This window comes from Gallinula chloropus, assembly GCF_964237585.1.
Source record: "Gallinula chloropus genome assembly, chromosome: 16".
NCBI lineage: Eukaryota > Metazoa > Chordata > Aves > Gruiformes > Rallidae > Gallinula > Gallinula chloropus.
In genome coordinates, this window is record NC_140101.1 from 9,228,547 (window position 1) to 9,243,572 (window position 15,026).

At 42.6% G+C, this 15,026-nt stretch overlaps 1 protein-coding gene across 2 annotated transcripts in view; it reads right to left on the bottom strand.

Annotated features, from left to right (window-relative positions):
* Positions 1 to 7,907: 7,907 nt before the first annotated feature.
* The window catches only part of STAU1 (staufen double-stranded RNA binding protein 1), a 33,254-nt gene continuing 26,135 nt past the window's right edge, over positions 7,908 to 15,026 (bottom strand). For both annotated transcript variants that reach the window (XM_084271651.1, XM_084271650.1), the window contains 4 exons: positions 12,740 to 13,059; positions 11,938 to 12,060; positions 10,379 to 10,464; positions 7,908 to 9,717 (listed from right to left, as the gene is read on the bottom strand). In XM_084271651.1, the coding sequence (XP_084127777.1) occupies positions 9,630 to 9,717; positions 10,379 to 10,464; positions 11,938 to 12,060; positions 12,740 to 13,059 (617 nt within the window). In that variant the 3' untranslated portion in view covers positions 7,908 to 9,629. The remainder of the gene's footprint in view (positions 9,718 to 10,378; positions 10,465 to 11,937; positions 12,061 to 12,739; positions 13,060 to 15,026) is intronic.

The window sequence follows — 15,026 nt, forward strand, 5'->3', positions numbered from 1 at the left end:
TAAGAATCATAGAATGGCATGGGTTGGAAGGGACCCCAAGGATCACAGAGTTCCAACCCCTCTGCCACAGGCAGGGCCACCAACCTCCAGGCCTGGATCTACACAAGGCTGCCCAGGGCCCCATCCAAACTGGCCTTGAACACCTCCAGGGATGGGGCACCCACCCCCTCTCTGGGCAGCCTGTTCCAGCACCTCACCACTCTCTCTGTTAAAAACGTCCCCCTAATATCTAATTTAAACCTTCATTCCTTTAGTTTTAATCCATGCCCCCTTGTCCTGCCATTATCTACCCTTTTAAAAAGGATTCCCCTCCTGTTTGTATGTTCCCTTCAGGTACTGGAAGGCTGCAACAAGGTCCCCCTGCAGCCTTCTCTTCTCCAGGCTGAACATGCCCAGGTCCCTCAGCCTCTCTTTGTAGGGCAGGTGCTCCAGCCCTCTAATCGTCTTTGTGGCTCCTCTGAACCCTCTCCAACAGTTCTACATCTTTCTTGTACTGGGGCCCCAGCTCTGGACACAGGACTCCAGATGGGGCCTCATGAGGGCAGAGTAGAGAGAGACAATCACCTCCCTGTCCCTGCTGGCCACCCCTCTTCTGATGGAGCCCAGGATACCACTGGCCTTGCGAGCTGCAAGAGCCACTGCTGGCTCATGTTAAGTTTCTCATCCACCAGAATCTCCAAGTCCTTCTCAGCAGGGCGACTCTGAAGGAGCTCTTCTCCCAGTCTGTATCTATGTCTGGGATTCTTCCAGCCCTTACACTTCGCAGTGTTGAACCTCATTAGGAACAGCCTGACTACAGCTATAAATTCACCTTTGGAATGGGGTGTGAATCCAGGCATTGGTAGCTGGTAGAGATCTGCCACGTGATCTCCTTGAATGCATGTTGAAGGTGTTTTCTGTGTCCTATACTCTTGCATGCCATGGATGCATCTGTTTGTGTTCTGGAGGGTCAGCCAGGCATGGTGTTCATCCTCAGCAGTGGTCACTCTGGAGCAGGGGGTACCACTGTTTGATCCAGAAGTGTTCTGCAGCAGTGATCCCCAGCTCCCAGCACCCCCTGGCCAAGGTAGAAACGTTTGTTGCTAGAATGAGACCAACCAAAGACAGAGGCAGGCAAGAAAAGGCACAAAGCCATATACTAGTTTTTACAGCAGCAGGGTGGTCTTTTGGGCTAGAAAGAGGAGTTGAACAGTCTGGAGTTCTGTGGTAAGCCCCTCTGGTACAGAATAACTCAAAAATCATGTAATTGCTCCATGCTCTGGGTTTTTCTTTTTGTAAAACACACACTGGCTATGCCAAGGCACCTGGCAGAGCTGTTCACCCACTCTGAGTTCTCTGAAGTGTTAATTAACATTGCGTGACGTGTCACATCAGTGCTCCAGCAAACCAGCCAGTACTTTGGTATCAAGCTTCTACAAACTAAACAGGGATTCAGTGACAGGGGGATCAGACCAAGCTGAGGCAGAGTAAATACGTTGTTTGGAACTAATGGAAAGGGGTACTTTAAGGATGGTGATTAAAATGTGATGAGAAAAGAAAAGGCGTGTTGTCAATTTGTCAGTTAGTTTGCAAACATACAGGCAAGGCTCTGCGAATCTGCCTGGAGAAGCCACATGAGATATCTTAGATGCTCTGAAAGGAGTAAACCTATCTTGTTTACCTCCTTGTCTGGTAGCATCTACAGACAGACACACTGCAAGTCCATATATAGGCCTTACAGTATGTTTAGCATAACACTGCATAATTCAGCAACCATTAAAATGCTTTTTCCAAATGAAATGTGTTTGCACTTCACTAATTCTTGAAAGCATCTTATCAAACAGGACTTGTGGAATAAATCTCAATCCCATTAATCCAGGTTCCAGAACGCCAATATATGAAAGCAACAATCAAAGGAAGGACATTTTAAGAGGATTACAGGGAAAACTAATCTTGTTACACTGCAAACCCATGTCACATATAGAACACAAAAGGAACTATAAATGTGATTTGGGTTGCCTAGTGTGGCAAGGAAAGAAAAATGGGAAGGTCGGGCATGTTAAACAGCTGCAGCAGAGCTTAATATTCAGTTATTTGATTTCAGTGGGCTTTATTCTGCCTGGCAGAACAATGTTGCAAATCTCTTTAGCTAGATGAGTTCTTTGACTTGGGGCTCATTGTACTGAGGCAGCAAAAATCAGAACATACTCGAGGCCCAGTTCTCCTTGTCTTTCACTTGCAGAGGGACCTCTTGGACAGGGCATTGCTGGCCAGAGCAGCTGGCCTGGGAAAACTTTGCTTGACAGCAGATGAGCAGGACTTCTGCCCGCAGGACACACATCCCCGCAGGACACACATCCCCACAGGACAGTGACAGGGTCGTTACTGGCTGCAGCCACAGGCAGCAGTGTGCTAGGCCAGGCCTCTAGTCTCCTGTCCCCGTGTTTGCTCTTGCATGAGTCATGCAGGAGCCGTGCCGCTGTCTAACCTGACAGTCCTGGTCAAAACAAAGGTAAAAGGGCAAGAGGCCGTTAGTCTCGTGTGTTTTGTTACCAGCACCACAACTTCTGAAGAATGCCTTTGCATGGCATGCCAGCCTTCCAGGGGCGTGTCTGCAGCCTCCTCCACATGCCAGCAGCGCTAGCGCAGACTCACTTTCCCCAGTGCCCAAGGGAGAGGAAACTTGATGAAAGAAGAAATGCTTCTGAATTGCTAAACAAGAACTTTCATGTGGCCATTAAGCATTTCACATGCCAGAAGCCAAATGCTACATTGTTATGTTCAGGTTTTTTTTTTTAAATCAGAGCTGGATATGAAGAAATGCAAACTTCAATTGGGATGCAGCCTCTATCTTCCTGACATAATAACCTAAACTGAAAACCAGGTAACTCCAATAGTCTGGAAATTTCTAAACAGGACAAGTGAATAATAATTTTCCAGTATAATTTTTTTTAATGGAATAATAAAAAAAGGGTATGCACCAGCAGAGATCTCTGAGCTGTTAGGGTCAGCAGCTTCACAATGGAATACTATGATGAAAAGTCAGTACACTGCCTGGATATTGAAAATCATCTTTGTGAGCATCTGCCAAGCCTTTCACACTGGTCTTTTGGAATATGAAAAATTCCAAACACAAAATTCACAGCGTGGATTCAAGGGCAGTAAGAGATAGCGTAGCAGTGGAGCCAGACATTTTATAGCCTGCAGCTAAAACTAGGAACAAATGAAGATACTGAATGATGGAGCTGAGTTTCAGCCAGAAAGACCCAACAGGGAGATGTATTCCGATTTACCAGTTTAATAAGCCTAATTGCACATAAATGAAGTTCATTTTTTTTCAAGAGTTTCCTTATAAAAAGGGTAGAAATAGATCACAGCTACATTGTGACAGCAGCAGGAGCTTTAGAGCCTTAGCAGCAGCAGGTTCAGAGGTCAGTCCCTGGGGATCACCAGAGACACACACAGTACCTTCTAAAGAGAACCCCACATTCCTTTTCTGGGGAACACAGATCTTCCCTGGGGATGCTGCAGGGTTTTTAGGGCACGATCATTGCACCCAGTCTTGGGGTGAGGCAGAGCACTCTGTCTTGGCAGGTCTGGTCCTCTGCTGATTTGATCCATATGTTCAGGTTTAGCCTTAAAATGATCAATGTTTTAACTGTTTTTCCAAGCTCTGATAAACCATTTAAAATGTGGAAACAATAAATGCCCATTAGACAAGCAGCTGCCTTGTTAACAGCTTTGCACTGGGAATGCTGCAGTTTCCAGTGCTGCATGCCAAGAACAAAATTTTGCAGAATTAGTGGCTAGACTCTACTGAAAACATTTTTTGGATGGAGAAAGGAGCTTAGGTGGCTTAGATTGCCCTCTGATTGTTAGCAAATTTATTTTATATAGGCATTGCTGGAAAGACACTGCTCTGCCAGAAAAGATGGAGCAAAAATACAGAGGAAATTGTAGACCAATATAGTTAACTTAAAAGTGACTTTAGAAATATTTACATCCTTTATCTTGCAAAAATAACCACGTGTTCTTAGGTCATTTACATGCTACAAGCTTTTCAGCTGCAATGTTGAAAGAACATTTGCAGGAACTCACAGTACAAGGCATTTCAGTTTAATTCAGACAGAATGTTTTGCTTCTACAGATAAACAGGAGTTCAGTTCATCTAAACAGGGTAAGTTACCTACATCAGGAAGGCACTGCAAAGCCTGCTAGTGGCTTCTGGGTATCAGGAGGGGTCGAGGTAAGAAACACAGGATGAAGAGAAAATGCATCTCCTGGAAGCTGACCTGTTCTCAGAGCAGCACCCGGAGCGCTCTGTCAGCAGCACCAGTTTCTCCATGGCTGGCAGGAGAAGAGCACAGGGCCCCACACAGCCCCAGCTGCATGAACAGCTCCTGCTCTGACTTCTTCCTGACTGGAAGAACACCTCATGGAATGCCCTGCTGAAATGTGTTTCTAAGGAAAGGAAAGATACTTCCTGTGCCTCACAGATGTAGGAATCTGTCCATCACAAGTCAGATAATGTTAAAGCCTGCTTTAGGAGATGTTACTCTTCTAGAAGTAGGGGTTCATGGGCAGAAGGGGAGAGGAACAGAGTAAGCAACTTTATGAAGCAAAAGTACTGCTAGGGAGGGGTGAGCATGCCACATCGCTGAAGGCTAAAACAGCTTTCCCAAGTGCCAACAAAAAATACTGATGGACAAGAACATGGGAAGTCAGGGCAGCATTCACAAGGCATTTGGAAACATCCCACTGTGAACCACACGTTTCATCCCCTTCCTAGGTAGCCCAGAAGGCCATGGGCTCAAGTGCCTGGAGATCCAACACACGTGAGCTTGTGAACATTCAGAGTCAAATGCTGGGCACGTGCTTGAAGTGGGACTGGCTTTGTTCAGTGTCAGCCAGAACAGAAACGTACCACATTTGGCATGTGACAACAGGCCATTAAAATCAATGAAGTTCTACCCAGCAGGCTGCTGAATGACAAGAGGTCTCTGCCTTTTATCCGGCTTGGCTATCACTTTAGAGGAGGAACTAGACAGCAAAAGCTCTTGGATAACCTCTTTTCTTTTGAATAAAGATCAGCATTGGATTGGTACATCAGCCCTTTAGCACATACAAATACAGGAAGTTCAAACACTGAAAACAAGTTACTGTTGAAGTGAGTACAGTACAGGAGAAAACACAACACAGTTACTGCTAAGGATACTTAGAAAAGACTCTTTAAATGCAGCATTTGTGAGTTTACTATCTCAAGACAAAAAAAAAAAGACCAAAAAAACCCAACCTGTAGCACATTTCCTTCAAGTTTTTATCCACTTCAGTCATAAAAGTAACTTGGTGGCTCAACATTTTAAAACATAAGCTCCTCTGCATCCACTTCACAAGGGAATTTCCATTTCTCATGCCAATGCAGTGGCAGTTGGTAGGACAGGTACACCGAATCATGTTTCCAACAGCTACTGATGGGTTTATTTCTCCAGTGATGCCTGCCCCTCCCAATTGGGTTTTTTTCAGTTGTCTTGGTACTGTGTGAAACAAACAGTAAAAGAAATACTTGGCAGTCAGAGCAGTGGATATGCCTGCTGTGATGTACTTGGTTGTGGCTGGGCAATTGCACCCATGATAAAATGGGGAATGGGGATTCGGGGCTGTAGAGATGCCCACTGGTCCCCAAACAGCTTTTGCTAGGGACTTTGGTGTGAAACACATCAGAGGCTTTATCCCTTAACATCAGGTTGGGATTGCCTTCTTTGGGACCATAAATCTCCCTCCTACCAAAAAAACCCCCCACCAACCTAAAAACCCCACCCAACAAAACAAACCAAAACCAAAGTGCATTGAAATATAAAAGACATCTTTTGGTTAGAAATAGAAAAATTAATGAAACACTGGTAGCAGAAGATGAATGTATTGAAAGCATACTCTGTGGCTGGTATTTTCTGCATCTTTAACATGGGACATTTAAAATCCAGAACAACCTCTAGTAGAAGGTTGCTAAAAATTACTGTGAAATTGGAAGTGGGAGAATGAATACAGTTTAAAAGCACTATCATTTTTTCATTTCTAATCAAATACAATTTTGCTGCATTAGCATACTGCTAGCAGTATACACAATAATTTGTCAGAATAAAATACTCTTGGATAAGTATTATTTGCCACCTGTATGCGTTCATTCAGTTCTAATTCAGAGATTAAATGAATACCCTGGAGATGTTGATTTGCTCTAACAATTTTTCTTCCCCAGCCTCCTTCCATGGTATACTGGGTATTAGAATGTTCCTATCCAATTGGCAGATAAAGGGAAGCAAAACATCTGGTGCAGCCACAGAAATGAAGTTTTCAGAAGAGTATTTTCAGATTTGTAACCAACTCTGAGCTTAAACAGAAAAGCTGTCTAAATAAAATCACTGAAATATAGAAGCCCTTAAGGACAAAAGCTGCTGAAGTTTAGAGGTTGGTTGAAGGCTTTGAAATCTGAGAAAGCAGTGATGAGAGCTTTCCTTCCAATACCAGAAAATAACATGAAGATGAGTCTGTCAAAGTCCAGACACGTGAGGGGGTACAGGCAGAAAGGACATTTTCTCTGGGGAAGGAAAATGTATTGCCTATGTTGTCTGGTCTCTGCTGATTTTATTTAGAAGCTGAATTACTGGAAAATGAACATAAATATTTCCAGAACCTGGTTTCCAAACTCCTCAGCTACTTCCTTTGAGCCTGTATGTCTCACATCTGGGCAGGCATTAAGAAAGGTCCAACGGAGCAAGGCTGGCAGGCACTGAAATTCCTGCCAGGTTCCACCTGCTGTCCCTCAATGACCTGCCTCCTCAGGAATCACTCCCAGTCACAAGTGGATCCCTTAGGGTCTGACCTCCTTCCTCTGCACCTGGAAGCAGTGCCTTAGGGGCACTTGCAGCACACTGGCTGTATGATTTCAGAGGCTGGACTAAGAACTTGGTGAATTCTGAAAAGAAACAAAATCACTACCTGTTGTTATGATGGTCGTTATAGGAGAGATAGGCTGGACTAAATACTTTTTTTTTTTTCTTACTCCCAGTTGAAAGTGATTAAAGGCAAGTTCTGTGTAGCTGAACTTAATATTTGGAGTGCAGAATTTCACAATTTAATAAATGTACAGCATATTCTGAAACACTCAGATCGATAATTTAGGTAATTTAACCAGAGTCAAGTAAGATCCACACTACTGTACACTGATGTTCACACACTCATGAAGTTCCAGCTCATTCACTTGCAGTTGGGAGGTTTCTTAAGATCAAAAGTAAAATGTTTAGAGAAAGAATCCAACAAGGTGAGGTGTCTCATGGACTGTGCTTTGCTAGTACTCAAACATAGACATCACACCCGAACAAATATATACCAGATCACTCTGCTGCTGTAGCCAGAGAATTTCACCTTGCACCTCAGCTTTCTCATATTTGTATTCTTTGTAGAACACTGTAGTCTCTGTTGACTGAAAGTGTGATATAAAGCCTTCAGGTGATTACATATAATATGTCACTGTTCTTCCTTTGCCACATCAAGCCCAGGAGACAACAGAAAAAGCTCACTTTGGCTTACCTAGAATCCACCCAGTGACCTGAAGTCTTTCATCATGAGGCCAGGATTATACAAGAACCTTCTCTAAGGTAGCACTCTTAAGATGACAGATGCATTGAAGAGTATTGAAACAGAGATACCTACAGTAGAGTACCTTAATTCAGGTTCATGAAACAGGATTATTGACAAATGGATGCTGAAGAATAGTCAGAATAGATTCTAGTCCCATCCAAAGAGGAGACTCCCAAGTAGCAGCTGATAAAGGCAGGGAGACCATTTACACCACTGTCAACGTGATACCTGTTTCCCAATAGAAATCGCTTCGAGAGTAGTTTCTAAGTTGTAAGAATTTGCAATACAAAGCCTCAGCCTAGCAAGTTTCTTTTAATTTTTAAATGTACAGCATTTTAATTCTACAAATGTAAAAAAAAAACCAAACAAAAAAAACTTTACAATTTTTTTGCGCTTATAATGATCAAACCCAACTTGATTCAATAAAATTTGGTATGCAGTTAATGTGGCCCAATTGCTTTTGATAATGCAAATAAAACGGCCAAGACACTTAGCTCTGAGACACAGCATCTGCAGTAACTGCTTCCTCTGAGGAGTTACTCCACACGCTGCAAACAGGTGTTTAGGAAGTGCTGCTACAGATTCCCAGTTAAGTACACACCAAACGTAGGTCACATCCAAACGTTACACTGCCGTGTGTCAGTCTGCGGTGCCAGCTTTTGTTGCTAGAGGGAAAGATTTGTTTTGAAAGTACTACCCCCAAAAATTACTAAGTGCAAGGCAAGGTTATGACTCAACTTACAAGCAAACAAGGAAACTTAAAAGTAGAGACTTAAACTTGGAAATCATACCAACCTGTTGTGCCAGGTTTCTTGTCATAATCGTGACTTTAGTTTAAGCTCCCATTAACACAGTTGCACTAACACACTGTGGCACAAATAACAAAATGTACCCACGTTACTTTTGAATTTCCTTGACCTTGCCAGGTTTTCACATCCTCCACATTACTATATAGTAGTTATTTATATGTAATTGATAACCATTGTACAGTTACTCCATAGCTTTACAATACTGCCCGTACTATATCACAAGCATTACAAATCCTAGAAAAAGCAGACCCCGGAGTGGCATACGAGAATAAATTAACCAAAAAAAAAATTTAGTATTACCATTTATTGGTGACAAACACTACGTTTTACTTACATTCCATGGGGAGAAAAAATTCCAGCGTAAACAATGAACTGAAGCAGTACTTAACTTGCAAGGCTATCGTGCTTTACCTGGACCATATGCAAAAAACTTTTATTGCGCACAGTTCGGCGCGCAATAACACAACATCAAAAGCAACACAGTTTATATATAAACATAGGTCATTTTTTTTTTTCAGCCCTACATGGAGATGTAATTAAACAGTATAAAGCACTCAAGGAAAATCAATCTGCGGTTTTATATGCACTACACTGAGATCATATCCTGTAAAGTAGTGAGCTGTGTGCCATCGATACACACAATCCTTAAAACGGAGATCAGAGATCATTTAAAGTCATGTCGCTTTCAAGTTCCCCTATCCCCCCCCCCCCAGCTCGAGAAAACTAGAAATTAACCAAAAATGATCAAACAAAGTTTAAAATTCCTAAAGTGTTTTAATTCATTCAACCGTTGGATAATTAAGCTAGGTTTGAGAAAATACTGGACGTTTTAAAACGGTGGGCACACAATTTGTTTCCAGTGAAACTCTATTTCAATAAAAACAAAATAACCACATACATGGATATGATCTTCCCAAGTTAGTTCACAGATAACATGTCAGTCTCAGAAGACAAAGTTTCTAAACTGTGCTATTGTTCTAGATACAATTAAGAAACTTTTAAATGAAAAATTTATAGTGTCATTTCAATCAAAACAACATAATGAAACTAAAAATTTATCACTGTCTGAAGAAAAAGCAACGGTTATGATTTAGACACTACAGTAGGTTGTAAAGACTGTAGCACTCTAAAACAGTTAGGTTACATGAATAGGAAGCATTTGATTTTCTCTGGTGCTTTCAGTTTGGGTCCAGTCAAAAGCCTTTTTTAGGCAGTGCTGTCCAGTGTTTGTCCCAAAGTGTTTGAGTTAGCCGGTTTGAGAAGAGGGTCACTTTCCATTTCTTGTTTCACACATCTACAAATGAGAAAACACCTGTTACTTAGGAGATAAAACACTATTTTCATGAATAAGACGCTTTTGGATCTGACAGGAACAATGTGAGGTGCATATAATGATTAGTTCCATATAACTGGCCCCCAGTTTTAATCAATTAGCACTTTGTTGGTTCTACCATTTTGACAGCTTATTATTGAAACGAGAAACTATTCTTTGGCTTTTTCTCTCCCCCCTTACCCCTTTTGTTCTTTTTTCCCCCCAATGGTAAAAGGGAACAATTTGCCACCCTGCCACATTTCTGCTGAGAGCAAGCTGTGAAACCCATGTGTTGTTTACAGTTTACATACAGAACATAACTAGAAAGAGAGGAGCAGCTACAACACCTAACCCCACTGGAAAGTCACACTGTTCACACATACATGTAGTCAGATAGTTTAAGCAGAGATCACAGCCATTACATTTTATCCACTTGCTCCTGCTCAGTAACTTGCATTTGACATGTGAAAATTACAAGCTTGATCATAAAACCTACCCTCTCATCTTTCTGAAGAAGATAACAGCCCTGGGCATGTTAACTTTTCTGGCAAATGAAAAACCCCTCACGTTTTATTTGTTTCTGGTACACCATGGGGTTAGAGGTTTCCATTAGCACAAAGGAAAGTCAATGGGTAACACTCACACAGACATTGGTCCATTTCCTGTTCTTGGCATCTCTGTGGTTTGTTGGTCCAACTCAGACAGCAACTTTAAAATATTCAATGCAGCCTAAAGGAAAGAGAGAGCACTCATCAATTCAGCCTGAGTTCACTTCATTAATTCAATGAAAGCAGGACTGGGACTCATTAAAAACAACTCTAATTTTGGCAATACTTTTTTGAGATGCACAACTGTGATGGAAGAATGCAATGGTGTAGAATTTAATCTTGCTACATTAAGCCACAGAATGGTGCTGTGACTAGGGGATACTCATCGTGTTTGTTGTAGGGGAAATTAATTCAGCAGTACTATTAATATAATTAAAAGGACACTAAATTAGTAATGGCTCAAACTGTGCAGAGCTTAAGATAAAGGACACTAAAATACACAGAACCAAAAGGTCCTCTGCAGAAAAAGAAGTTACAGAAGAATCAAAAATATGACACAGACATTGCACGTGTGACTGTTGAAGAAAGGGCCAATGCGACACAGCGAATGCAACAGTCAGTTGCCTCCTTTGAGAACTGAACACCCTCAGCTTTATTCCCAGCAGTTTCAGGCATAGAATATCCTTTCCAAATATCCCTAAGAGTTACAGCACACACATTAGGACAGCTGACTGTCTGAACAGTTCTCACATGGGCCCAGTTGCAATGCCTAAGCTCTGAAGCAGTGGCCCTTTTAAACCCTTCTGCCGACTGCACTGCCTCGTGTGCCAAGTCTGACTCTGCAGCAGGAGGCAGCGATGGGTATGGAAATGGAAAAATTAAATGAGAAGACCAAAGAAATCTCTATCAAATCACAGTCTTTAGAAAATTACTGCAAAACCTGTAGTATAAAATCAGTCAAATCAGTTTTTCCAAAGGGTATTTTCATATTGTGAACTGTTACTTCAGGCTGCAATCAGTACTCAGGTCACCACGGGGTACCAAAGCACCAAACCCTTCCCAAGTCCAGCAGACTCTGTGTACAGTTAGCAATACATAGTGTCTTTCGTAGGCAGAGTCCCTTCCAGTCTAGAAGTATAGAAGACACCCTTTCACAAAGAAATATTCCAGCTACTGTGAAGAAAAGATCTTATTTATAAAGCAAGCTGAACAGATTGAGAGTGTCTCCTGTGATCTAATAGCAAATTGCATTTCTTCCCTTTTGGATTCCATTCTAGCAGAGCATCTGGTAACATGAACTCTGGAGTTAGAGCTCCCAATGAAATACCTGCCCAGTCTCAAAGAAAACAACCCAATACACTCTGACAAAAGTTCCTTTTCATACCTATCTTAAATTGTGCTTGTGCAAATAATGTCAAGAAAAAGCAAGTGCTTCTTTTGCAGACCAAAATTGTGACCCTATATATACTTAAAGTTTTCAAGGTTATTTAGATGTCGCTATTATTAATCCATTATTTGAGCAACCTGTGAAGTACAGTACTGTACAGCATTGAATTCATTGCTACCAGCAGTAACATGAAACCTTGGTCTATTTGCTGCATCCCTTAGTTCACTGAAGGCCAAAGAAAAAGCATTTCAGCAAAATTCATCATACCATGTCGTGGCAAGATTCTACATCCTTTCCAATCCCATGGCTGATCAGTGGTGGCTGAGAGGAACAGTTTATAAGAGATACAAACTCGTTCTTGTTATTTTTTGGAAAGTCTTTATATTCAACCTGAAGAAGAGAGAAGGATTTAGTTCTTTTCAGTTAACCAAGTACTATTGCTGTAATTATCTGCCCATACATGAAGCTGAACCTTACTTATAGTCAACTCTGCCAGCCAGTAGCAGCACTGAAGTTTGACTTCACTTGCAATGTTTTTTAGTAAACACAAGAGCTCTGCAAGTCTTCTCAATAAAACTGGCTACATAATAATGACTGCTGCTGGGACCTTTATTCTGATCATAGCTATCTGCATCAAAAATTCTCCTGATTACACTTTTTAATCCACTGAGCTCCCTGAATGCATTAATCTGTGAATGTATATGGAATACTGATTAAAGGGACCAAACACAAGAAGACGTGCAGCTCACAGCAAATGTTAATGTATGAAAGGTTATTAAAGTTCATACATCATGGGGACTTTCACAAAGTGAAAGTGTTTCTTTCAGCTGTATTCTTCCAAGACTTCACAGTAGCACAGAGCTAAGGCTGGGGCCGCAGTACAGAAATGCACATTTGAAAACTAAATAAAGCAAGCTGTGAAATTCAGTACATTTCAGAGGTAAAGTAAAACATTCACATGAGTTTCAGCTTAGCAAGCAGCCACAGAAGACCTCAGTCACCAGTAGAAGTAAAAAGCTTCACAACAAACAGGTCAGATGAGGTTAAATAGCTCTGGAAGAAATCTTACCTGGATTCCTTGAACGTTGGAAAGGTAGTCCAGCTGCTCAGAAGGCCTAGTAAGTGGTCCGTGGGGTACGTGGCCTGATGAGTTGTTATTCTTTAAGATGGTCTCAGCAGTAGGAGAAGTGCCACCATACAATAGCTCTCTGGCAATCATTGCTGTTACTGTGGCCTTGGCAGGGTTTGGGGCTGCCCTGTTGAACTCTTTGGTGTGGTGTCCTTGATTGGCTCCTACAGCCTGTGCAACCTCGGGGACCATGGGAAGGATTCCAGCAGGAAGCTGCTGATGGCTGAGATAAGGCATCCTAAATTCGTCTTCTTTATTACCTGAGGAGAGAGAGGAATGCACTAAAGTGATGCTGTTTCCAGGAGGCCTGCTGCAGGCAAACACAGGCACCAAAAGCCACTTCTGAAATAAATCGTTTCAAATTACTTTTGAAGCCCTAACAAACTTAGTGAGCTTGATTCACCTTCGAGGAGCAGGGACTCAGCATCACCAAGAGTGTGCTTAGGGAGTAAACAATTCAGTGCAACACCTGCTTCTGCCAAGAGGAGCACCCTTACCTCCAGGAGCAGCTTCCCCAGGTTAGGCAAGCTAACAGGCACCTCAGACAGCTACAGCCATGTATTAGAGATAGCTTTTAGTTTCAGAACTTTTTATTTCATCATTTAAACCACAGAGGCAAATAATGAAACCACAGAACGGCCAGAGCCACTGTTAAATACTGTCAAGACAGTGACAGCCCACAAAGTTTAAACCCTGTCCTGTGAAAGGTAACCAGGTAGGTAAGGTTACATGTAATGGTAGCGCAGGACGAAGCAGCAAGAATGACTATTTACAGCAAATATCCAACCACAGGTGATTGCTACCAACTTCTGACATTATGGCATAAGGTAGATTTCAGAGGGATAAGAACAGCTTTTCAGAGAGAACTCACACAGAACTGTGGAGGAAAATTACAGAGCTGTGCTCATGGGAGGTGGGGAAGACACTGCCGCTGCAATAAACAGAGCAGTCAGTACTGCAGCAGAATACACAAACGAAGTTCAGCAGGACTGAGCTGTTTCAAGTCTGAGGATGAAAGCCAAAATTTGGAGATGGAAGAAAACAGGGATGACAAAGCTTGAGTAAGAAGTCAGGAAGTTTACCTGAGGTCTTACAGATGCAGTAAAATGTTACTACAGTCCAAGTCAATCCCAACTATTTATAATTTAAACAACAAAGTTATACTTCAGGACATAAAGCACCTGAAACATACTACCCAGCACAGAAATGTGTTGTGATAGACAAACTTTCCATAATGACTCCTCCCACAGTTTACATTAGGAAAAGCCAACGCCTGTGTACTTGGTGGCCAGGTCTGGAGCTTTTTTTGTTCCAGCCACTCATCTGTGGATCTGACCACTATAACCATCAAGTGTCCAAAATAAACACAGGCACAGTTCTTTGCTCTGAGTCATTAGAGACCAAGCACAAAGAGGTTGTTCTGCAGTATAAGGCCATTCATTCCTTCAACTCTACTTTAGAAAGATGAATTTCATCTAGTACTGACACCTTTTCTCATCATCATTCCAGGAACAGTCTTCAACATGCTGCAGTTATTCCCTGAATATCTGTAACATAACACAGCCAAACTTAACACAGCTGACTGCCTCAACAAACTCAGCACCACCCTCCCATTGCCACTCTGCCTCAGACTTAGAGTGATGTTTCTCTGGCAGTCTTCAAACCTGCAACCACTCCTCCAAAGCTAGAAGGCTAGTCCCAGGTGGCAGAAGCCCCAACCCTTGTCCCCGGCAATCCCCGCCCATGCTCATTTCCACCCTATCCCAGAGAAACGTCGTGCTGAGCCCAAGAGGCCGATCGCTCCTCCTCCGCTCACCTTTTCCCCCAGAGAAATTGCCCCACTTCACTCCTGGTGGTTGGAGGGGCCTGGCCTGTGGATCAGAACGAAGCTCAGTCCTGAACATCTTCCTTGTCCTGGAAAGCCCTAGACACAGATTAAAGCCTGTCCCAAGATCCCTCAGGTCGAGGTACGACAAGCCCAGACACTGCAGGCAGCAGCAGCTGCACCTCCACTAACTGCTCGACCAACCCACCGGCACACACAAGCTTTTGGCTCAGCCATCTATTCCCATCCCCAAGCAGGTGGCCAAGCAAGCCAAATACTGTATGACCTGGGAGAAGTAATCTCTTTGGGACTGGAACAAAACCTTCCCAAAGGGTAGATTTAGTTCACAAGCCAGCAGTCACACACCTCTACTCGTGGCTGTGTGTTAAACGACACTACTGA